General features: G+C 39.2%; 2 protein-coding genes across 3 annotated transcripts in view; both read left to right on the top strand.

Annotated features, from left to right (window-relative positions):
- Window positions 1-4162, top strand: part of SENP1 (SUMO specific peptidase 1) — a 30861-nt gene extending 26699 nt beyond the window's left edge. For both annotated transcript variants that reach the window (XM_075199285.1, XM_075199286.1), the window contains exon 17: window positions 3113-4162. In XM_075199285.1, the coding sequence (XP_075055386.1) occupies window positions 3113-3178 (66 nt within the window). In that variant the 3' untranslated portion in view covers window positions 3179-4162. The remainder of the gene's footprint in view (window positions 1-3112) is intronic.
- A 19771-nt stretch (window positions 4163-23933) lies between these two features.
- Window positions 23934-25869, top strand: LOC142139828 (olfactory receptor 5AR1-like). The gene is made up of 2 exons (XM_075197696.1): window positions 23934-24833; window positions 25759-25869. Exons 1-2 carry the CDS (start codon window positions 23934-23936, stop codon window positions 25867-25869), a joined length of 1011 nt encoding a protein of 336 aa, XP_075053797.1.
- The last annotated feature ends 460 nt before the right edge of the window (window positions 25870-26329 follow it).

The raw sequence follows: 26329 nt of genomic DNA, 5'->3' as shown, positions 1-26329 counted from the left end.
ACTGCTATCTTGTATTTTGTTCATTTGCTGGTAAAATCATATTCTCATGTAACACTTAAAAAAAAAAAAAAAAAAAAGTAATCTCAGTGTTGTTGAATTGTTAAGTTCAAATATATCTAACAGTGTGGTCTTACGAGGAACAGAATGCAGTGTTTTAAGCAAATCTGAAAACCGTTTTAGTAAACATTGAAATCTGATCTCTGGTTCACATAGTGGGGGAAGTGTCACCAAAAGATTTGTGATTGTTGGGCTATATTTCTTATTGACTAGCTCCATTATTTTTGTGATTTACTGGCAAAGCGACTGTTACTACTAAATGTACTCACAAATTCTGAATTATACAAAAAGTTTTAAAACATATCAAACTTCCATTCTATACAACCTGTTTGTATAATTTTGATCAAACTTTATTGCATGTCTTTCACACACAAAACTTTTTACATGTGGGGGTGAGATCGTGTAAGCGCTACCTCCATTGCAGGGGGTACAGCAAGTAAATGGGCTCTGACGCTAGAGCAGCATCATTGGGCCTTCCCTAAATTTTGCAGGCCTGACGTGTCGCGTTCAACCCCTGCTGTGTATTTTAGTGTCACAACAGTAAGTCATGAATTCCACAGCCACCTTTCTTGTCTAAATACTAGAAAGGCTCAGACTATACCGCTAATAGTGGGATAGCACCCACTACCCCACCCCTATGCTCCCTTTTTGGTGTGAGGTGTCTGGGCTTTCTCATTGCACAATGATGGGTACATTGGTAATAATGCTCCCTCTTGTGCAGTGCATGTTCTCCACATTCTGATGATGCTAAGTACTTCACTGAGCAATGAACGACTTAGACTCTACCTTCCCCTTCCTTTTTTTGTTTTGTATTCACCTCATTTGAATGTTCAGGAATTAATGTAGAAATATTCTTAAAGCATTTTCATCTAATGTCTATGGTGCTATTACGCCTTGACCAAAGGCACCAATGATCAGCTCAGCCAAATCTAGGGGGCAGTTTCTCTCTGCAGCCTGTGACACAGTGCATCACCCTCTCCTACTCCACAACATTTGGCCTTTCTGAATCTGTCTTTTTGTGGTTCATCTCCTACCTGGCCAACCGCTCTCTCTGTTTCTTTCTCCCAGAACCCCCCAATCCATCTTTCCCATAGGAGTCCTGCAGGATTCTGTCCATGGCCCTTGACTATTTTATTTTTCTCTGTACACCTCCTCCCTGGATGAACTCATCCGTTCCTTCAGCCTACAGTACCACCTCTATGCAGTCCACACTCAACTCTACCTCTCATCTCCTGATCTCTCCCCTTTCCTCCTCCTTTTGTGTGTCCAGTTGTCTCTGTGCATCTCCTCCAGGATATTCTTACACTTCCTCAAACTTTAAAGAAAAGGGTTGTATTGTATACTGTAAAGATAGAGTACCTTACAATCAAGGAATATACTGGTGACAGCATTGTTTTTATGTTGGAGATCTATATTACTACTTGTATACATCAAAATGCACTTATTCAATTTATTAATATTACTGTGTCTTATGTTTTCATTAAGCTTATATATAGATAGTAGTAATTTTCGATTACTTTAATATTTAGACAGACCTTCTCCGATATGTACATAACCATTCCAAATATTGTGTCCCACTTTTAGGGGGATTATATCTTATTCCAAGTATATATATTAGAGGAAAGAGATGCATTTAATTTACTCATTGTTACCAAAACTTGGTGAAAATGTATTTTTGAGCAATAGATTTAGTCTTGTATTGTTGCCCTACAATTCATACTTGTTCCCAACAGCCATATGTCTCAATTAGTGTAGCATCTCCCGTATACTTACCTAATTGTACCTGTAGTATCCCCTCACATTAGTCTGTTGTACAACATGAGATGTGCGGCACATCCCCAGTTCCTACTTTCTGGTCTGTGGAGTCATAGATGTCGTCAAATGTACATTTTGTGTGTGTGTTAGGGAATTTAGACTGTAAGCTCTATTGGGGCAGGGACTGATGTGAGTTGGTTCTCTGTACAGTGCTACGGAATTAGTGGCACTATATAAATAGCTGATGATTTTGCCACCCTAGGCTTAATTATAGGAATGTCCTTATGCTTTCTCAAACTTAATATGGCCACAAATTAACTCGTCTACCCTTCGAGAGTCTCCTCGCCTCCCGACCGCTCTCACTTTTGACAACATCACTATTTCTTCTGTTCTCTAATTCTATGCTGCCTGAGTGCCATTCTTGACTCCTGCTTCTCCTCTCACATTCAATCTCTCGCCCAGTCTTATTGCAGAACTGGAAGCGACATTGCCTGTTTCAGAACCTTCCTCTCCCAGGATGTCACCAAAATGCTTTTCCACTCCTGAATTTGTTTCTCATCTTGACTACTGCAACCTTCTTCTTACTGGCCTATGCCCTCCCGCCACTTCCATCACTCTCCTCTTTGATGCTGCAACTAGACTTCTTCTCTCACTGCTCCAAAACTGCCACCCTCAACACCTTACACTTTCTCCCCTTCCCCTACAAAATTCTCTTCAAACTCTTCACCCTCACATACCAGACCCTTTCCAGCTCCACAGGTCCCTACATCTCCAACCTCCTCTCCATACATACTCCATCCCTCCCTCTCTGGTTGGCCAATGACTGTCGTCTTTTCTTCCCTCGGGTAACCACATCTCACTTAGTCAAGATTCTCCCGTGCTGCCCCCAACCACTGGAACGATCTCCCTTGTTTTATCAGACTATTTCCCCTAGCCTGTAAAGCTTCAAACGGTCATTGAAAACCCACCTGTTTAGAAAAGCCTACCAGTCTTCCACTTAACTATTTTACTATGTAGTATACCTCGCCCCTTTTTCATCTTCCATCTGTGCCCTCAGATCCTTACATTGGTGCACCCCCATGTGTCAATGGTTTGTCTGCCCCTTTCCCTTTGGATTGTGAGCTCTAGTGAGCAGGTCTCTTTCATCCTGTTCTCATTTACCTATAACATTTTCCCTTTGTACGGCGCTGCAGATATCATGTGATTCCCTACAAATAAAGGTTAATAATAGTAATGTTTTCAGACCTCACCATTCAGTGGGGTTTTGTGTGCTAACGATTTTATTTCTTCTTTTTTACAGCATCACATGCCATACTTTAGAAAAAGGATGGTTTGGGAAATTGTTCATCAGAAGTTGCTTGGATAGTGTCCACCATGGCAGAACACGTACTTTGTTTTATGAAGGTTTGGTCGACCTTCATGAACGTGGACCAAAAAAAAAATCAATCTTTTCCACCCGTTTACATTTGTAAAATAAAGCTAGCATTAGTTTTTGAAACACCCATTGTCTAGATTACTTGGGTTGCCAATTTTTTCTTTTTTTTTTTTTTTTTAAAATATATGTTTGATATTTGAGAGAGAACTATGCTACAGTCTGGATATAAGGTTAATACAGGAGAACTTTTTTTTCTTTCGTATATAAGAAGAAGGTTGAACAACAATTTTGCATTTAAAAAGAAATGCCTTTATGGTTATGTTTCACGTCTATATAATTTTTTCTAAAAAGGCATTAACTATTTTACCTTGTATAGATTCATATTAGGCATAGCATTTTCAGTACAGTTTGCTGAACATTTACTTTTTGTACTTTATGAAAAAAAACAAAAACAAAACGTTTCCCACATTGTAAAGTATTGTTTTATATACTCATGTATTTAAATATAACATCACAAATGAGTTTGTCTGATTTCTACTTTTTATATATCTTTGGAACACACATTGGTATTTACTTTAAATAAAAGCAAAGTACTGAATAAATGTACAATGTTTGTACTTTACTATGTTAAGTCTTGTTTGTAACGTTGCATTGTATTGGTATCATTAAGCTTTCTAGCCTACCTCAGTTCTGCTCATCCAAGCTGAAAGTGGTCAAACAATTACTTAAACAAATTTCTACAAAGTTAATTGACCAGTGGAACAGTTTAGGGAGATATGAAGGCTGAAATGCATTTTTTTGACAAAATTACTATTTTTCTAATTTAAGAAATTGTTTTCTTGCTGAAAATTGTTTTCTATACAAACTTTGTTATAGTTACAGAAGTGTGTAAGTCATCTACTTTTGTATCCTTCATCTGTTTATATACTTGACTTTTTTTATTTAAATAAAATGGTATAACAGAGTTTTCGGTAACCAGTGTCAATTTGTGTTTCTTAAATCTGTTAATTGTTCAAAAACAAGTATACTGGGCTTTATGTATCACCATGAATGCATTTCCGTGGGAGATGAAATGCTGAAACAAAGCTGTGTGGAAAAAGATTTTAGGTTTTAGTTTCTCCAAATTTAGTCAGTCAGATTATGCTTTAAATAATATTTTTCAGCAAAAACAGTTTCATAACATAGTCATGGGGTAGCAGATATTCTGACATCAGGTTAGCATTTATAGATTTGTGAATATTTGAGGATTTTTATTCTTGGTTACACAGGTGTCCCTTCCCTTACCCCTTGATCCAAAGGACAGTAGAAGAGTTTATTCTCTGCGGCCAGCTTCTCGTTATGAAACGCACAGGTCCTGATTTACAGTTGCATGTAAGTGCATTTGCGTAACATAAATATGCATATTGGCACAAAATTGGTGGACATTACTTGTTCCTATATTTAGATTTGCACATATACTATATGGACAAATGTATTTGGCCACACCTGTTAATTATTTAATTGAGGGGTTCAATTAGACCCTTTGCAAATTGACTGTTCTGCAAATGGACACCACTGGCAAACATTTGTGAAATGGTCGTTCTGAAGAGCTCAGTGACTTCAAGCAGGGCATTGTGATAGGATGCCACCTTTGTAATAAGATGGTTTGTGAAATTTGATCCCTGCTTGATATTCCACGGTCAACTGTAGGTGATATTATTAGAAAGTAGAAGCGTTTAGGAACAGCAGCAACTCAGCCACGAAGCGGAAGACCACATAAAATCGGAGCAGGGTCAAGACTGCTAAAGTGCATGGTACGTAAAAGTCGCCAACTGTCTGATTCTGTAGCCGAAGAGTTCCGAACTCCCACTGGCCTTAATGTAAGCACAAAACTGTGCAGTGGGAGCTTAATGGAATAGGTTTCCATGGCAGAGAAGCTGCATGCAATCTTCACCGCCAAGACCAATGCCAAGTGTCTAAAGGAGTGGTGTAAATCACACAGTCACTGAACTGTGGAGCAGTGAAAATGTGTTCTGTGGAGTCATGAAATGCTTATTCTGGGAGAATGCTACCTGTCTGACTGCATTATGTCAACTGAGGAGGGATAATGCTATGGGGCTGTTTTTCAGGGTGTGGGCTAGGTACTTTATCTCCAGTGAAGGGCAATCTTAATGCTTCAGCATAGCAAGTCATTTTGAACAGTGCTATGCTTCCAACTTTGTGGCAACAGTTTTGGTAAAGCCCTTTTCTATTCCAACATGACTGTAGTCTTTGCTTTGTGCACTGGGGCACAAAGACATAGTTTGAGTTTGGTGTAGGAGAACTTGACTGGCCTACACAGGACCCTGACCTCAATTCCATTGAACACCTTTGGTATGAACTGAAACAGATTGCGAGCCAGGCCTTCTTGTCCAACATCAGTCCCTGACCTCATAAATGCTCTACAGAATGAATGGGCACAAATTATCACAGAAACACTCCAACATCTTGTGGAAAGCCTTCCAAGAAGAGTGGAAGCTGGTATCGCTGCAAAAGGGGACCAACTCCATATTAAATTATATGTATTTAAATACAATGTTATTATGGTCCCTGTTGGTGTACTGGTCAAGCGGATGAATATTCTTGTCCATATAGTGTATCTTGCCATTATGTTTTGAGAGGCAGATCAGAGTACTAACCTGCAATTGCAGTACAGTAAAGACGTATGGGCACAAAATAAGTGCCCTCTTTTTTGTTAGTCTTATTTTGAGTTCCATGGTTCAAAAATAAATTGGCTCCAAGACTTACATTTTGCATCTACTTCAGGTGCAAGTTTTGGAGTTGATGACTGAAGCGTCCTGATGCACCTACAGGCTAAATTTAAGGTTGCATACCTTAACCCTGCTGTTTCAGTTGAGGTTTATGGAAGTCCATAGGACAAAGGCATTGTATGCACTGATAATACAAAATATTATCGGTGGCCATCTGTTTTCCATTTGCAAGTGTACGTGTTCACAAGTTGATCTAAAGTATCCACTGCACCTTTTGTCGCGTTCTAGTCCAAAATTTTGTTTGGTTTCTTGTCTGGCCTATCGCTTACTTGTTTGTCTTTTATGTAGGGTGCTCAAAAGAATGACATTTTTTTATTTTTCTTTGGAACGTAATTCACTACCATTGTGTTCTCGGTGAAATAAAAAGATGAACCTGCTTATTTGTGACCTGCCGAGGTAGTTCCGGTTTATTTTATTTTGTTCATAGTGCCAAGTAGGGTTATGTTTCGCTTGAGCATATGTTGTGCCAAATTATATGAGGTGAAAAGTTGTCGCATGGAAGATTGTGCCCACTCTGTTCACGTGAGGTCTGCCACATCTCTCATACCTTGTGTATTTGGTTATTTGTTTTTTGGTGTTTTTGTTTTGTGTTTTTTGCTCCTGGTTCTTTTTCAGTATACACTTGCAATTTCAGAACATATGATGTTTTAGTATTGCACAAAGTCCAGATTTTTACACCATATTTTGCTTGTTTGGAGGGAATGTACTGCTTGAAAGGGCAGTGCCCTCGATATCCAACTAATTGTTTATCTATGGTTACATATTCAAAAGGGTTTGGAAGAACTTCGACCCATTTTTCCAATATTTCTTACAGCAGCAAGTTTGTCTGTGCGACTTCTCTCATTATCGGTAGAATTACTCGTGAGATTTTACAGAACATGTAAAGTGACACGGTTGTGACCAGTTTTGCTATCCCACAAGCTTTTTGTTGCTTCCCTGTGAGATTTATACACTCCAGCCAATAATAATAGTCCAACATAAGCTTGAAACATAACATTGTCCAAGTTTTGCCACTTTTTGCCATAAACACGGTGTCCTTCAATAGTTGTGTATTTTATGATCTCATTTTTGATGGAATGAAATATAACATTGAATACACTTTCCATGTCATGGATTCTTGCTGTAGCATATCTTGTTACACCAGGAATTTTCGTGATAACATTGCATTTAGAGAGCCTACCAGCAGGATGTTGAGGATCAAGTTTCCATTTTATTTGTTCATTCTTTGTAAATGAACCTGTTGCTACAACTCATGTTCTTTCAATGTCCTCCCCATTTTCTAAATCATAAGCTTCACTTTCATCACTTGTATGATTTTCTTCCTCAGATAAATCTTCGCTATCGGAAGATTCCTCAAATGCTAGAAGCTCGGCATCAGTCAAAGGTTTTTGTTTGGCTATAATGATATTGATTGTACATAGATCAATCTCCAACTAAATATGAATCATTCCAATCTGTATTTATAGCCAAATGAGAGAATCAAAAGAAGACTTGCAAACACTAGTAGTTCAGCATGAATATCTGACTCAACATGCGGAGTTGCTGAAACTTTATGAATAAATGTGTGAAAAGATGACATAATCCAAATGTATTCCAATGAACTGACACTGTATTCCTAATTTTCTGAATTTTTATTGTTGAAGTAATGTGTTTCGAAACCTTTACGGTCACTCACTAGTATAATATTCACATCCGGTCATATTGACCTGAACAGTACATTAATACTAGCTACTCATAACTTGAGCAAAAAAATTATATATATATATTTTATATATATATATAATAAAAACACGATTTGCCCAAAACAAAAGTCATAAAATATGGAAATCAAAATTACATAAATAAGGCAATCAGACGAAACATCTCCTCCCGCCACCCTTATTGCTTCACCGCCCTCCATCAACCAGCTCTGGTGCGCCTTCACCCCTACATCAGGTGTGGAAGTTTGCTCCCTTATTCTTTCCTCTTCCCTCCCCCCCCCCCCCTTCCCCCTCTACCTGTCCCCTTAATACCATCCCCTCTCACCTCCTTCGCTCTCCTACTGCCTGCTCTTACCTCGCACACCTTTTCAACCTATCACTCTCCTCTGGCGTAGTCCTCTCTTTCAAACATGCTCTTATCTCTCCTATCCTGAAGAAACCCAATCTTGACCCCCACCTCCCTTGCGAATTATCGCCCTATCTCTCTTCTGCCCTATGCCTCCAAATTACTTCAGCGGATCGTCTGCAGCTGCCCCACCAGACACCTCTCTGACAACTCCCTTGACCCTCTCCAATCCGGTTATCGCCCCCTCCACTCCACCGAAACGGCCCTGGCCAAAGTTACTAACGATCTCCTATCCGCCAAATCCAAGGGTCACTTCTCCCTACTCATCCTCCTTATCCTCCTTGACCTCTCTGCGGCCTTTGAAACCGTAGACCATCCCCTCCTGCTGCAAACTCCTCTCGGGCCCCTCTGGTTCTGTCCATGCCTGGTTCACCTCATACCTTGCTAACCGCTCCTTCTCTGTATCCACGTCTGGTTCTTCCTTCTCCCCCTCCCCTCTCCCTGTAGGAGTCCCTCAGGGCTCTGTTCTCGGTCCTCTACTCTTTTTGCTCTATACTGCCTCCCTTGGTGCTCTCATCTCCTTCGGTCTTCAGTATCAACTCTACGCTGATGACATTCAACTCTACATCTCTTCCCCTGATCTTTCCTCCTTCCTCCTCTCTCGTGTCTCTGACTGCCTCTCAGCCATCTCTTGGATGTCCTCACGCTTTCTTAAAATTAACATCTCTAAAACTGAACTCATTGTCTTTCCCCCGTCCAGACACCCATCCCACCATGACCTCTCTATCCTTGTTCACAACTCCACCATCTCCTCTGCCACCCAACTCCGCTGCCTGGGTGTTACTCTTGACTCCTCTCTCTCTTTTGCCCCCCACATTCAATCTCTCGCCCAAACCTGTCACTTCCAACTCCGCAATATCGCCCGCATTCGTCCCTTCCTCTCTCAAGATGCCACCAAAACTATCATCCATGCTCTCATCTCCCGCCTTGATTACTGCAACCTCCTCACTGGCCTCCCCCACTCCCACCTCGCCCCCTCCACCCTATACTCAATGCGGCACTCCTCCTCTGCCTCCCCTCTCTGCCTTGCCTTACACTGGCTCCCCTTTCCCTACAGAATCCTTTTCAAACTCCTTACCACCACTTACAAGGCTCTCTCCCAGGCTACTGCCCCTTATATCTCTAACCTCTCCATTCACACTCCTGCCCGCTCCCTGCGCTCGGCCAATGACCGTCGCCTCTCCTCCACTCTCATCACCACTTCCAACTCCAGAATTCAAGACTTCACCCGCGCGGCCCCCCTTCACTGGAACGACCTCCCTCGTTCCATCCATCTCTCCTAACCTGTGCTCGTTCAAACGAGCATTCAAAACTCACCTGTTCCTCAAAGCCTACCAACCATCCACTGAACACCCTCATCTTCTCTACTCGGTCTCCCCTCTCTCCTCCCGGCCCCCCCCCCTTTTTCTCCCCCAGACTTCAACTGCCTCCCCTTGTGTCTGTTTGTTTACCCTCCTTTAGGATGTAAGCTCATATGAGTAGGGCTCTCTTCCCTCTTGTCTCCACTCCTGTTCTTTTGCTCCGCCTCTACTGCATTAGCCTGCCAGAGTTTCTGAAGTATTGGTATTTTTGTTTATTGTTCTGTACTGTCTCTCTATATAGTCTACTGTTTGTTCTGTGTACGGCGTTGTGGAAATCTTGTGGCGTCTAACAAATAAACGATAATAATAATATGCAAATACGGCATCTTTTCTCTGCCTCCTCCATGGCACCATACTATGGTTTTAATTCCCCCTTAGATGCGAGTCAGGACAGGAAATAAGACACACCCGCAGTGAAATAGGGTTATGCGTCCCTCCTTCCTGTGTTGTCTTTAATGTCCTTGTAGTAGAGTCAAGCAGTTCTGGTTTATTTTTTTTCTCTTATCCACTTTCATGGCCAGAAGTAGCAGGAGGATAGGAGTTTGTTCCTCCTAAAAGTCTGGCAGTTGCACTGGAGGTAATAATGCATAGGTGGTGGGACGCCCCTCATGGGAGCTTGCATAGCACCAATTCGGAGTGACACCTTCTATATGGAAGTGTGAATCCTCTGTTGGCCATATGAGCCTGCATGGCACCACTTTTGGAGTGACGCCCTTTTTTTATAGGAGCTTGCATCCTCCAGCAGCTCGGAGAGCTACATAACACAAGGCATCTTAGCCACCCTGGTGATACCTTTACCCTTGGTGCCTCCTCCTACAAATGGTGGCTGTTTTCTTGTCTCTGTGTCTTTAAGGAAATCTTTCTGGGAATTGACATTGTGACGTCCTGCACATGCAGTGAATGCTGAAAGCAAAAGACTTTCAAATATATTCATACAAGCGGGAGTGTAACATTGTATATAACAGGAGATCCACATGCTGTGTACCAATCAAAACAGAGGCAAATGTGGAGTACAAAAGGTCCCAAGGACGCTGTCAGGGTAATCACCTTTATTATATTATAGTGGCTTGTGTTTTTAGCTAGTTAATGTGCAGGCTGATTCAGTATACAATATTTTCTCCAGGTCAGAAACCCAGACTGGAAGTGAGAAGCTGCAAAAAAATAAAAAAAAAATCTTTGTGGTGGTATTTGTGACGAAAAAAAATTGCCAGAAGGATGTATACTGAATGTAATTCTAGTGAACAGCAACAGCATTCCCCTCATAGTTAAAATGTAAAAGTGGATGAAGGTTACATTAGCTGAAACTTTCAGTACAAGGATGATTTACAGCAGTTGAGGTCTTAAAAAACAAGCTCAGTAATTAGTGTTGGAACACTGGAACAAGCTCCCTCCCTCCATCAGAACTTCCCCTAATCTGTCCAGTTTCAAATGGGCTTTAAAAACCCACCTTTTTCTTAAAGCCTTCCTGTCTCCCACTTAATTTCCTACCTTTTCTTCTGCCTCTTCCCCTCTTTCACCTTCCCTTATCCTCCATTCCTCCATCTCCCCCCCGTGTCTCTCTGTCTGTCTACCCCACCCCTTAGATTGTACGCTCCTTTGAGCAGGGTATTCTCTCCTCCTGTCTTCACCACTGTTAACTCTGCTCTCCAGCTACTTAGCCCTCTTCCCCCCGTCCCCTCTCGCTCCCTCCTCTACCCTTGGGGGTCTCCCTGTCATCCGTGCCTTCCCTCTTGGACTCCGTCGTTGGCGGACCTTTCCCTCTCCCCTCCCCCGCCCTCTCTAGCTGTGCTTTGAGCTCACTGAGTTACTGTGCTTATTGTTTACTGTACTGTGCTGTCTCACCTCGTATTGTAATTTCGTTTGTCCCTGTACGGCGCTACGGACACCTAGTGGCGCCCTATAAATAAAAATTAATAATAATAATAATAGTGTTACCTCAGATGATTATGAGCAGCAGGTGGGATCAGGCATGTCTGTTTAAGGAGCCTAAAAAGAGGGGTTTCCTTGTTCCATTAAATAAAGTTAACAGTAGTATTGTATCAGAAGTTCATAGATATTTTAACATGAATACATTTCTTTGGAATGTACCCTTTTTCTCTTGAGGAGGATATGGTTTGGGATTCACCCCAAGGGTGGACACAGCAGTAGTCAGACTGACCCAAAGAACTACAGTTCCATTTGAGGACGTTCACTCCTTCAGAGATGCTATGGATTGAAGGATGTGCAAAAAGAAAAAAAAGTTGTACTTTTTCTGGGTTGTAGTTTTCTGGGGCAGCATTTCAGCTGTGGTAGCCAGAGCATTATGTATCTGGGGAATGATTGGAAAAAAATATATTCAGAATAGGATAACGGCAAGTGAACTCCTAAAGATTGTCTAAGAAAAAAAAAAAAAATATATATATATATATATATATATATATATATATATATATATATATATATATATATATATATATATACATACATATGCAGTTGGTACTGAATTATGTGTGAAACATTCCTGGATCCTACACCCATTATTTGGTTATAGTCTAAAAATAAAGTGATAGCACATGCTTTCTAGGGAATTATCAGTTGCCAAAAATCAGATAACATTATTTCAAATAGTCTATGGGAAGGTCAGACTGTCTTCCCCGGAAGAAGAATTTGAATTTCTCTAAAGAAGTTTGTTGATTTTGCTGTATATTGATGTAGATTGCCTCAATAAATACAATTTTCATGAATCACTCAAAAATGAAAGCTCTTGTAGCAGATGATCCCATCATGATTCTGAAACAAAACTTGAGAATTTATTAATGAGAATATGAATAATTGAGATGTTAAAAAAATTTCTAAGAGGAAATCAAAATTCTTTTATTCTGAATGTGCAAAAAACACAGAAATCTGGACTCTGACAAACACTCTTGATATAAATTTGTGGAAAATAAAATCTTTATTAATGCACAATACTATAACAAACCCATAAGGCAATAAATATTCTTGTGCATCATTGCAGTATTGTATCCATATATTAGTACTATAATCCCCTACATAACCACATCAGCGATCATGCCGGTAAATATTATAACTGTAGCAAACAGCATGATGTACTAGATACCCCTACATTAGGAAATAACTGCAGAAGATGATATAGTCCAATAAAGGGCTCCAACACACATATCTTGGGCACAGCCCTATATAGATCCTGCTCAAGTATTGGTTTGTATGACGCACACTGATTGCTCTGCTCTAATCAGCAGTGTGTGAACTCCGTGGCTCAATCAGTTTTTCTTACAGTGAGCTCATATGATTGAGTGTCTTTGTGCTCCATATATATTAATACATCTGTTTGATGAGAAATAAAAAATAGATATGTGCACATATAAAAACATATGTAGTTATATGGTAATGATATACCAGCTTCAATAGTCATTCTGTGAAAACTTCATGTGCCGAAGGCGGACAGTCAATTGAGCAGGTAAATATCTGTTACTCACAGTACTGCACGAGAATGGATCAGAGATCAGAAGTCTGATTATGGTGGTCACCATCCTTAGGGTTAATCACCCCCTTTCGCTTATAGCGGCTAAACTCCACCAATCAATCTGCTCCTACAATTCTGGAAATCTCACGTAAGTGTATCAGTAGTCTCAATGCTGAAATCGGACACACACTGGAGTGTTTGTGACAGGTGATCCAAGCCGGTTATATGCTCCGTTCTTAGGGCCCACTTCCACTGAGCGGCGGCCGGATACTACACCTCCAATCTTAGTAAGCATCCGATCTTGGAACTTGAGTAAATGAAAGTTCCAGACAAATGAACATAAAGGCATCCAGATACAGATAAATGGAGTACTCCTTCCTTCTTTTATTCTGAACATTTTACATTTTTTTTGAAACACACTGCAGAGATATATATCGGATGAAAGCCTATAAAGAGAGGCTTAATGAGACCTTGCCCAACTCTCAATTAGGTGAGCTACAAATGCATTTAAAAAAAACAAAAAACATGTTGTTTTTACCCCTTAAAGACATATAACTTCAAAACCAGTGTACATATCAGCCTAAGATTTGGAACTTTTTCTTAAACTCATTCCATTATTTATTATTAAGATTTCATTAAAATCTGAGATAGCCAATTTGAAACCCTGTGCTGATTTGATGTGGGATGACCCTAGTCTAGATTTAGGAGGCCTCAATAAACAGATCAATACCAGGAGAGTTAAGATGTATATCTCCATATTCTAATCTACCAAGTACATAATAAAAAATAAATTGTTATTTATCGGTGGCGGCCAGTACAAAGGACTCCACTTGCACTGTAGATGTTACCAAAAATCTAGTTGTGGTCATGGCAAGGCAGAGAAAGGAGTGCGTGGCAGTATGGCCTTACCTAAACAACATCCTTATAGCAGCAACTTCAGCAGAGAATGTAGAGAGATCCACCAGTCTGGTGCTGCAGGCAATGAAAGACCAGGACTGGATAATAAAAATGAAAGAAGGAGTCCTTTATATTCAGCACAATGAATAGGCTTCTTGGAAGGTGCACCGATATAGCACAAGGGAGGTCTTTCCTGACATCAAAAAGATTTAAATGGGGTGTTGTGTCTCAAGAAGAACACCTTTTCCCACGGCAGAGGACTGCCCCAGAGTGTCTTATGGCGGCCATAGAGGTTGTGCCATGGGCCAGATTACATATGAGAATGCTTCAAATAAATTGCTCTATCCAGGTACCAATAGAAATAAATCGGATCAAGGTCAGCTGTTTTCACAAACAAAGAAGGTGAGACATTATCTGCAACGGTGGTCCACAAACAGTACTTTGGGAAGCGACAATTTCTTTACAGATCATGAACATATAGTCATTACAACAGACGCAAGTCTATTTGACTGGGGTGCCATACGTGTACAGGTAGCGCAAGGCCAGTGGCAAGAAGAGATGGCCACTCTACCCTCAAATGTATGGGAAATGAAGGCTGTGGTCGAAGCATGCATTCACTCCAGGATCTTATTATGGGTTAGCATGTCAGAATACACTCGGACAACCAGACAGTAGTGTCATCGGGGCCACATAAGCCGTGTTATGATGTAGGTACAGCATCTACTGCTGTAGGTATAGAAAAACTTAGCAGACCTGAAAGCAGTGCACATAGCTGCACTATCAACACCAGTGTAGATTTTTTTTTTGCATCCAGGATAATGGGCATTGAACAAATGGATATTTTTACAAGCTTGTAAGAAGGTGTGGGCACCCACAAGTGAACCTCATGGCAACCTCACAAAATGCCAAGATGAGGTTTTATGCCAGGCATATTGGCAAAGAAACAGAGGCTATGGATGCCTTCTTAGTAAATGGCAATTCCCTCAAGTGCTAATAAAATAACGAGGGACAGGGTAACAGTAATACCACTGTGACGTTTATGTAGTATATCTAAATGACTGATTGTTATTTTCTGTTGAATTCATGTATGACAATGTATATTGTATGTAACCTTGTTACATACAATATACAGTGTGCTTTGCTATATGACATGAGTTTGAACCTATGCAAGTGTCAATAATGTTTTGAAACTAGCCAGGCCTGTGATAGATAAGGATCTTGAAGGAGTTTGAAGCCCCAAAGTTGTAAACCATCTAGCTACTCAAACAGAGCAGAGGTGAGAGATTCTCTGAGGTGCCCAAACATATATCTTAGTGATAGATAATTTACTTTGGAAAACTCTGTGTCATTTTGGGAATCAATCTGACTTAATTGAAAATGTAATTCCTATGGTCAGGGTAAAGAGCCTGTAGGAAGGGTTTAAAATATTCTGCTTTAGACATTACTGTGTGCATTTTCAGGAGGGGGGTCTATCAAGACTGAAATGTCCTATTTTTCTCAGTTGTGTTTCCTCACACACCAGGTCTTAACTAGTATGTAGTGACTCTGATTTTATTTCCTATTTTATTTTCTGAAAGTCATTTGTGCAACATATTGTATGTCTTGTTATTAATTTTTGTAACTAAGCCTTGGAAGCATTTTTCAGATTAAATAAATTTAATCTAGTGTGTTATCTGTGATTCTTTATGAATTTACGAAGCCCAAGGATGCTCATGCTACATGTGTATATGATTTAAGTGTGAAACATTAATAAGTGGTTCTGGTGAACGTAAGGACGCCATAATAAATTCTTTGTGGTGGTAGAAAAGGTGTATTCATTGCTAAGTGACTAAGGTGACGCCAGTCACGGCCAGCTGTTCAGATTGGTGTATCTGGGACAGGCTGGGCGTCCGTGACAAACACTATGACCATATTGACCCTGCAGATCTTTGTTTCCTCAGGTGTTACAGCTAATGGTGCAGAAATAGTGTTTCCTTCCACTACCACCAAACTTGATCCATTACGGTCCAAAACCAGCTTTCTGGAAACTAGTGGTATGGCTATTAAGAGAAGACATTTGAAATACCAGTGCTTTCTAGTAGAGTAATCACTACGCTTGAAATGCAAGGAAAAGGTCAACTTCCAAGACAGATTATAGAATATGGGACACCTTTTGTAAATGGTCCTCTGATAAAGTTTTCACCTAAGGGTCCACCCATAAGTACTATTCTTGAATTCCTGCAGGGTGGGCTTGATAATGGACTAGTGGTTAATACACGAAAGATACAAATATCTGCTCTGGGAACATTATTACACAGAAGTTTGGCCGTAAATTGGTTTGTAAAGAAGTTTATACAGACGGCATGGAGAATAAGACCCTTTTATCGCTTTCCTTTGGCCCTTGTGTGGGCCGAAACGCGTCAGGTAATATTGGCTATGTGAGGCAGGATCTAGTGCTTGAAAGGATAAGAGTTGTCAGCTATCATCTGTCCCGGGATTTATATGACATCTACTTGATCTGCATGCTCTTTGCATCCTTTTTGTAATAATACCTGCACATTATCTTTGCCTGTTTGGATTTTTATCTGTTCTAGTGTAAAATATTACATTTTTTTTTTTTTTTTTTTTTTAAAAAACAGTATTGAACTAAATATTTATTTTTAAATTTATATGGTAGCGATCCATATGGGAGTATTCTCTTCATGATTTTGTCAAAACATCCCTACATACATTATTGAGGAGCTATTGAGGCTTGAGATATGTGAAATACCAAGATGGTTTCCAGTATGTGCGCTACTGTGAGGGGATATTCACTATGTAATGCGGTTCACAGATTCACATTTAATGACGAGTGATTCACAAGTTTTGGTCTTGTAAGTTTTCTCACAAAAGGGAAGTCACACAGTGAAAGAATAAAAAGAACAAAAAGAATCACAGACTACATATATTGGATGTTTATTACATATGTATATTAGACCTAGAGAAGATCTACTAGAACATATATCAGGTTAATATCATATGAATTTTTGGTACAGGAATTGCACACATGTGGAATATACTGATTGTGTTTTACATTTAATGCACTACGTTTGGCGCCCCTTTTCTTTTTGTGTTTTACATATGTATATTAATTCATACAATATTACACTATTGTGTTCGAATAATTTTGTTTTTCATGTTTGGATCACACCATTGAGAATCCTACTGGAGATCAAGAAATCAAATACAAGTATTATTTATTTATATATTTGTAATTGATATATAGGAGATTGATAGCGCTCTAATCTTTATATGTTCTTGATGTTTTTATGTTTTTTTAACAAGTGTACAGTTCAAGTTTAAAGAGTTTTGAGCTGCAATCATATGTCAGGTGCTCTAAGGAACCTTTTAGTTTATTTTTACTTTGGATGATGTTATACTAGCATGAATCTATATATGGTGGGTCTGTATGTGCTATATATGCTGAAAATTGGGAATATTGTATATTTATTCCCTGCATCATGCATGCTATTTACTAAATTGACATACTGTGCTCCACGCTACACACAATGAATGAACAGTATCCCTTTTTATCACGCAATGTTTGGCAGCAGTTTACAATTTCTTTTGCCAATCCTCACATTATACAATAATTTTTGCTCTAGCTTTATTTGTATTTATGCATGCTGATTTCAACAGTTTTATAGATATCCCAGACAATTTCTAAGGTTTCTTTTTTTTGTATTTGTCTAATACAAATATTACATATTGTTCATGTTATGATTCTGTTCAAAAGCTAATTCCTTATAATTATAGATACAGAGCCAGAAATGTGATACAAACATTAAACAGTTTATTACAGCGAAAACATAGTCCAGGTGAAGCAAAATAAAAAGAGACCAGTTCAGGCTTGATAAATCAACGGACCTCCAGGTATAGCAAAACAGCAGGTAAATGATAAAGAAAATACAGCAGGTAACTTAGCTGACGCCAGTTCACAGCAATAGCCAGGAGTTCTCAGGAACTATAAGTTAGTAGTGTGTCCATGCATGAGACAGACATCAGGTAGGTTTCCAGGAGATAAGATACATGAGAGTAGCAGGAGCTGGCTAAAACAAGGATAACCACAGAAACAGCAAATAAAGCAGGTAATCCAAGGACAAACAAATATTGGGGTCATGAGTTCGATTCCCGACCATGGCCTTATCTGTGAGGAGTTTGTATGTACTCCCTGTGTTTGCATGGGTTTCCTCCGGGTGCTCCGGTTTCCATCCACACTCCAATAACATAATGGTAGGTTAATTGAGCCTAGTCTGTGTGTGTGTGTGTGTGTGTGTGTTAGGGAATTTAGACTGCCCCAATGGGGCAGGGACTGATGTGAGTTCTCTGTACAGCGCTGTGGAAATAGTGGCGCTATATAAATAAATTGTGATGATGATGATATTGTATACTGAACACCTATTATTCAATCTAAACATTAGTCTCTAAGAGACTTGTTCTGCTTGAGGTCTGAATTGCTAGCGATTGCCTCCCCGCCAGTGAACGGTTGGTTATACAGCCGGCACCTGAATTATGTTCCAACCGACAGCACGGTCAGTTTGTGTGCTGTGTGTGGGTGTGTGTGTGTGTGTGTTAGAGAGTTTAGATTGTAAGCCCCAATGCGGCAGGGACTGATGCGAGTGAGTTCTCTGTAGAGCGCTGCAGAATTAGTGGCGCTATATAAATAAATGATGATGATGATGAAATATTAATGTCCAGCACAGGAACCTGGGAGAAGCTGGTATAAGTAATGAGTGACATTGTTTTAATCAGCATCCCATAACCCTGCCACTTAGCTGGCTAAGTGGCAGGGCAACTATTACCATCATGGACTACAACTACAAAGAATGACAGGCTGACGCACGATATACAGGAAATTTATTTAAATACAATTAATAAGGCTGGCACATAAACATCTTGTTGTGGCATATGAATCCCAGTTCCTATTCTAGCCATAATTGTACTATATGTCCCTTTCATAATCATGTTCAAAATAAGGATATTGCTTCACCCATTAGAGAGATTCTATAGAAGTCCCAAGTCTGCAGTCTTTATATAGCTTCTCAAGTCTCAAAGTACAAAAAAAATGTCAACAGGAACACTACATTTAATGCTTTATGAAGATATATTGCCTATACAGAAAAACAAAGAACACTAATAGTCCATTTCTAAATGTCCTTCTAAATCATTCAAATTGAATCTATATCTAGCATAACATGTCTTGGTGTGTGCAATCATTCTATCATCTCTTAGTCGCAGAACCTTCATGCATTCATACATGCATTCATACAAGTTACCATACATACTGTTTAATAAGAGCAGATTAAGTGTAGATATGTGATTGAAAGCTTTAATAATACATAATTTCTTAGGTAAAACATGATAAATATGTTAGTCTTGTGTTACAGATATAAGTTTAATATCACTTTAATTATAAATTCTGTGATTTTATTTAAAAAACAATATTTACATTCTCCTGTTGATATATCATAGGGGGCATTGACCAATTAGAAGACCTGGAAAATTATAGAGCAAAGACAGTGGAGAAGATTGAGCCAATGAGATTTTCTCATGACCGTAGACCTTCTGGATGCCTATTTTCATATACAGTTCTTCACAGAAAATTCCTCAGCTTCTATGTCTTGTGCCAGCACTTTCAGCTTACTTGCCTGCCAGTTGGGCTGGCAACATCTCTGAGAGCTTTTACTAAGGTGCTAATTACTCTGGTGGTAGAATTAAGAAAAGCAAGGAAAGCCCTATCTGGACGACATCTGTGGTGAGGAGTTCAGAGCTCACTGGCAACTGTAGAGCAGTTTTAGTGAGAGCCTTTCTGTAAGGATGGATTGTGAAGTGGGCAAAATGTCATCTCATCCCATCACATCAAATACAGTTACTGAGGGTGCAGATAAACTCCATATTGATATTATCTTTTATTTATAAGAGGCCACTAAAGGTCCGTAGCACTGTACATGAAATTTACAGCATTGCATACAGATAGCAATGATCCATAATGCATAAAAAACTAATATAAAGGCTAATCATCTATTAATTAACAAACTATATACAGATAACTTGGTAATGCAAATCAAATTATTTACGGGGCAGTGAAGCAGGCCTGGGCTCAAGAAAACATGGCTAGTGAAGTAGGTCTAGAAGTACAGAGAGAAATACAATAGTTGGAGACCATGAGGAAAGAGGGCCCTGCTCGTGAGATCTTACATCCTAAAGAGTAGGAGAGACACATATCGGGTAGCACCAAGTTGTGGAGTGGAGTTAATAGCCAAGTAAAGGGAAGGCGGAAGGCTTGTATAAAGTTATGACTTTTAAGGGCACGCACAAAACTTTGGAGAGTAGAGGCTAATTTGATAGAGTGTCGGAGATCATTCCACAGGTGGGGAGAAGCCTGGACAAAGTCCTAGATGAGGGAGGTAATCCAGTGTGTTATTGAAGCTGTGGGCATTTGCAGAGGATTAGGAAGGAGTGTTGGTGGGGATGTAGGGGAGCAGGATTGATTTAGAGCTTTGTAGGTGAGGGTTAGTAGTTTCAATTTAATTTTGCAGGCCACAGGGAGCTAATGTAGCAACTGGTGGAAATGGACAGCAGATAAAAATACTGTGGGCAGCAGCATTGAGGATAGACTGAAGAGGAGCAAGGTGGAAATTGGCTAGGCCAGATAGAAGGAGGTTACAGTAATCAAGGTGAGAGGTTACTAGGGAGTGAATAGTAGTGGCCTCCAGGGTGGGAAAGGCCAAGATCTTGGATATATTCTGGCAGTGAAGGTGGAAGGATTTGAAGAGCGGTTGAATGCAAGGTTTGAGAGATAAGGAGGAACCTAGGATGACCAATAGGCAGTAGAGTTGAGGGACAGAGAAGAGGAGCTGATGACGGTACAAAGGGAGGAGGTGTAGAGAGAGAAGATCAGGGGCCAAGACTCCATACACAGAAAAGTATCTGTTTCAGAGGAAAGTATATGCAGATTCAGTCCCTGGTAGGTCAACTGCAAATTCATCATCAAATATCTAAAGGGCCTTAAATTTTTGAAAATTATTTCCTCCACCATAGGGATCGTTCCCTGGACAAAGTGGCATATATGGAGTCTCCAGTTGTAATTTCTAACGCAGTGGGATTACAAGCCGATTTCTCTGGATCTTTCCATCACCCTGTCTAAAACCACTTGGAAATCACACAGATTTACTAAGCTGCGGGTTTGAAAAAGTGGGGATGTTGCCTATAGCAACCAATCAGATTCTAGCTAATTTTGTAGGAGGTACTAAATAAATGAATGCTAGAATCTGATTGGTTGCTATAGGCAACATCCCCACTTTTTCAAACCCGCAGCTTAGTAAATCTAGCCCTTGGTGACAAAACCCAATATTGTCACATTAAGGCACAGAAAGGATAGTGCTCAAAACAGATTCCAGTGTCGCAAGTTTTCTTGGAAATGAGAAAAGTGCAGAATGGCTTCAGTACTTCGATCTTCATCCTGAAGGGAATATCTCAGGATATTCTCAGACAAAAAGATGGTTGTAGCCTTCATAAATCACCAGATACATACCAAAAGCAGAACTGTGTTGGTAGAGGTAGCAAGAATCATGTTTTAAGCAGAGGAAAATCTGAAGTCACTTATAGCATTGCATGCAACAGACAAACAAGATGTAATAGATGATTACCTCAATCGAAAACAGATTAATTCAGGAGAATGGTCTCTACACAAGAAAGTGTTTCAGCTACTAATAATCAAATTCGGGCTTCCTCTAGAGGATATAATGGCACAAGCAAAAATGGCAATGTATCTAGGTTCTTCTCTCAGCACAAAGTTCCAGGGAGGTTATAGACGCTCTGACAGTTCCTTGTACATTTTGCCTGACTTATGACTACTCTCCTTTCCCACTTATTGTTTGTATTCTAAAGAAAATCATTCATGCTGATCCAAAGTGGCTAGCTTTAATGGCATGGAGGTTGAACGTAAAGCTGCTCATGCATAGGGGAATCTCGGAGCATATAATGAGCACACTATTGAAAGCAAGAAAGAACTGTTCAATAATCTATTACAGAAGTTGGAAGAAATGTATCGCATGATGTGATTTAAATTCAATCAGCAGCAACCATTCTGCAGGTCCTTGACTTCCCTCGGGAGGGTTTCAGCAAAGGTCTTGCATTATTTAATCTCAAGGTACTAGTGTCTGCATTTAGTGTGTTCTGAGATACCAAGTTAGCTTTAGAGGAATTAATTATTAATTTTTTCAAGAAATGAGGAGGAACCATCCATTTATTAGGTCCATGGGATATCGATTTAGTGCTCAACACTCTGATGTCTGACTACTTCAGGAGGTTTCTTTAAGATGGATGACACTAAAAGTGGTGTTCCTGGTAGAAATGACTTCTGCTTGCAAAGTTGCATAATTGCAAGCACTGTGATGCAAGGAATCCATCCAGAATATCTATGTAGATAAGATTGTACTTAGAGCCAAGCCAACATTTCTGCCAAACGAAATGTCTACATTCCACCGTAGTATCTCCAGTCCACATTCAGGAGGTCATGCTGCCACTCTTTTGTCCACAATATATTGATGTAATGGAAAAAAATGCATTTGTTGGACCTAGTAAGAGAAATCCTGCATTGATTGGATCTTATAGCTCCAGCACCAGCACAGCATCAGTGTTCATCAATACATCATCAGTATAGCCCTTGCTGTGTTCTTTTAGGCCCAAACCAGCTTCCAATTTTGAAAATGTCTGTGAATCATAATTCCTAGCAAATCTCCTGCATTGCACTTTCTTTATAGCAAACATTAGTCTAGACCTCTGGGCTTCAGATGACACCAAGGCTGGAATAGTTTGTGACACTGCCTAAGCTACTTAAAAATATAGAGAGCACCCTGGAATTGTGATAGTCACTTACATACATAGCATGTTAAATTCATCTGCACAATTTTTAGATAAAGTATTGAGGCCATTTGTAACAGAGGACAACATATACAATTGTGGTACTACCAGTTTTTATAATGTATATGTAACTTTGAGCATATGCAGTCTTTCTTTTATCTTTTGAAGTATAAACATCCACACCTTCTGTACCACAGAATGGCACTGTAGAGGCGGGGAAATGATGATTACTGAATTCAGAATCTCTGTCTAATGAACAAAATTGATTTTTGTATTGTAAGTTTCAAATATGATACGTGTCAATGTTTAAGAAAAAATGCGATTACGATAAGCGAGAGATAGAAGTAAGGCAATATGTCCTTTAGTTTATTAGTCCTCCTAAGGAATTCAGTTTCTGGTTGGTAGAAGGTTTCTTTTTTTTCTCTAGATAGTATTATTATTTAAGAGGCCATTTTATAAGGGTAATGTATGGCATGAAAATTTTAACTTCCTTTGCATAATAAAATAATGTGTATTTCAATATTTGTTTCAGCAACATACAATATCACTTATTAAACAAGGCTACAAGTTGCTTTTTCTATATAATACTCTTGTTATTATGTTATTAGACTAAGAGAAACCTACAGTGATTTAATAAAATCTCAAAAGAAAATTAAAGCCCTGGGGGATAAATCTCCATAGTAAACATTAACTGCAAATAGTCTAACAGATGTGAGATTTAGTTTAAATAAAACCCTTGTGATTTTGTCCCTAAAGCTCTTGCAAGAATTATAAACTTACATAAGTCAGACTATGGGAAGTGTATATGGGAGAAGGCTGTTTAGGAGATAATACCAGGTGTGAAGATTATACTATAAAATGTTACCATTTATATTATGCAGGTTGACATGGTGGCACAATGGTTTACATTGCTGTCTTGCTGGACTAGGATTCTGACCAGGACACTATATATGTGAAGTTCGTATGCTCTCCCCAATTTTGTGTGGGTTTCCTTTGGCAGCTCTAGTTTTCTTCCCACAGTCCAAAAATCTACTGGTAAGTTAATGTTACTGTGTGGTTGAGCTGTAAGCTCCACTAGTACAGGGACTGATGTGAATGATTAAACATCCTCTGTAAAGTGCTGTGTATTGTTGGTGCTATATAAATAAATGTTGACAGTATATAAAACAATGTATATAATTGTAATAGCTAATTCATATTGCATTTACATATTTTTCTTTACAGGTTTGGCAAAATCTATCCAAGCCATGATTCACGGTAACCAGTCTACTGTAAGAGAGTTTATAATCATGGGCATCACCACTGATCCAAAGTTACAACAGGTCCTGTTCATATTATTTTTACTCATATATTTTATTACTGTTGTTGCCAATACGACAATCATGCTAATAATCCTGATGATTAATGACCTTCACAGTCCAATGTATTTCTTTCTCAGCAACTTGTCCTTCTCAGATCTTTGCTATTCCACTGTTGTTGCTCCAAAAATGTTATATGATTTTTTTTCTGAGAAAAAGACAATCTCGTTTATTGGTTGTGCGCTTCAGCTGTATTTCTTTGCTGTGTTTGCGAGCACTGAAGGCTATATGTTGTCTGCTATGGCATATGATCGCTATGTTGCAATATGTCACCCACTTCTGTATGTACTTATAATGAATAGGAGAAGATGTGTGGTTATAGTTATTTTTGTTTATTTTGGTGGCATTTGCACATCAGGGATTCACACATCTTGCACTTTCATTTTGAAATTTTGTGGACCTAATGTCATCAACCACTTCTATTGTGACATTCCTCCTCTTATGGAACTTTCGTGTTCTGATACATATATAAGCAAAACAATTATATTTGGTGTAGTCTTATCCCTTGGTCTTTTTTCAGTAATAGTTACTTTGGCCTCATATGTCTATATTTTTTTCACCATATTGTCAATCCACTCATCAGAAGGAAGACACAAAGCATTTTCTACATGTTCCTCCCATCTGTCATGTGTTGCCTTATTTTATGGAACTGTTTTCTTCATGTATCTCCGTCCGGCCTCCAACTATTCAATCACACAAAATAAAGTGGTGTCTGTGTTCTACACAATGGTCATCCCAATGTTGAACCCAATCATCTATTGCTTACGAAACAGAGAAGTAACAGAAGCTGTCATATATTACATTAATAGGTTACTATTATAAATATGTAAAATAAATAGGTCATTTCACTTACCTCGGTCACCATTAATTACCATTTTCTGTATCAATATTTTAAAAGCTATTTCTGTCTCATTCTAGCAAATCAGATATTTATGCTGATCTTTGTGCCTCTTGTCTAGCTGTGCCTTTGCGACGAAATATTTTCTCAGCATGTGATACTGATGGCTTACAGGTATGCAGAAAATTAATTAACCAGTACTTGATTCAGTTTAAACTACAGACAAATATGTCCCCCCACAGTCTGTACAAAGGCAGAATACATATCAACATTACTCTCGAGGAAGGCCCTGGCTTGGCCATCATCTATGTGGGAGAAAGGAAATCCTCTTGCACACAATACTGCTGCCTGTTTAGAGGCTTTCTAACAAGTTGCTGTGCCTGTAAAAGGTTTGTCCAGCTTTATGCATGCACGTACAGAAAAAGTGTGGAATAATGCAAAAGTATTTGCTTCTTTGTGTCAATACGTATTTATCTGTTTGAAGGAATAATTTGTTTCACTATGCTTTAAGGAACAAAAATCACCTTTGGGAATACCAGATGGGCAAAAAACATTAAAGAAGGAATAATTCCCAGCATTTGGCACCCACCATATTCCTCTTGTCTGTTGAGCACATGCAGTTGGGTTACATAGAAGGTGCATCTAACTCATTAGGTTAATTTTGTTCCCGGTATGTTATTTAAATTGTATAATTAACTGTATATAAGAGATTAAATTGAGATGTAATTGAGATATACAAGAGATGTATTGAGATGTAAACAATTTTGTTAATAACTTGCTATCTTTATTTTTAATCATTTGAATTCTTGGTCTTTCCCAGTGAACAGCATCGTCAACCCATTGCGATGGACACTCCCTGTACCTCATGTTCTCCAGTTCCATGTCAAGCTTATCCAAATTGACCTACCTGCTCTCAACCACAACCTCCTTTCCCTTTGTCTCACCTTGTCTCCCACATTCAATCCATGTGCACACAGCAACACCTAAATGGCTTCAACCCAATTCTTTTCTCAACTTATACCACTCCTCAACCCTTTAACCAGCCTGAGCTGCCCTGAAGTTACAGGCTTTTTCTACAGAGCTATACTCACCACAGTCCTAAAGAAGGTAGTTCCAGCCACCTCATATAATCTCCAGTGATTCAAATCCTAACCTTGGTACTCCAAACATAAACACCACCTGCAAAAATGCTTCTGCACCACCAAGCACCAATGTAGAAAATCTCAATCCAACACCAACCTTTACTACAAATGTAATTTATAGCAGTGTCCTTTCTCAACAATCAAACCTACTTTAAGTCCCTATATCTTACCAATCTACTGACCCCATGATCTATTTGCCCTATTAAACTTGCTTCTCTTCTCACCACAGCTCCTTCCTTCTTCTCTCACCCCTTTGATTTTGGCACTTACTTCAAAGTCAAAATCAACACTATCCATCATGAAAT

Source organism: Mixophyes fleayi, chromosome 2, assembly GCF_038048845.1.
Source record: "Mixophyes fleayi isolate aMixFle1 chromosome 2, aMixFle1.hap1, whole genome shotgun sequence".
In the NCBI taxonomy this organism is placed as follows: Eukaryota; Metazoa; Chordata; class Amphibia; order Anura; family Limnodynastidae; genus Mixophyes; species Mixophyes fleayi.
This window is presented reverse-complemented; position numbering and strand designations above follow the sequence as displayed.

Excerpts from the sequence above, each read along its gene's own strand:
- LOC142139828 (XM_075197696.1), top strand. The coding sequence starts at position 23,934 with ATGATTCACGGTAACCAGTCTACTGTAAGAGAGTTTATAATCATGGGC. Across the intron at positions 24,834-25,758 it reads ACAGAGAAGTAACAGAAGCT|TTCCATGTCAAGCTTATCCA; the intron begins GTCATATATTAC and ends CATGTTCTCCAG.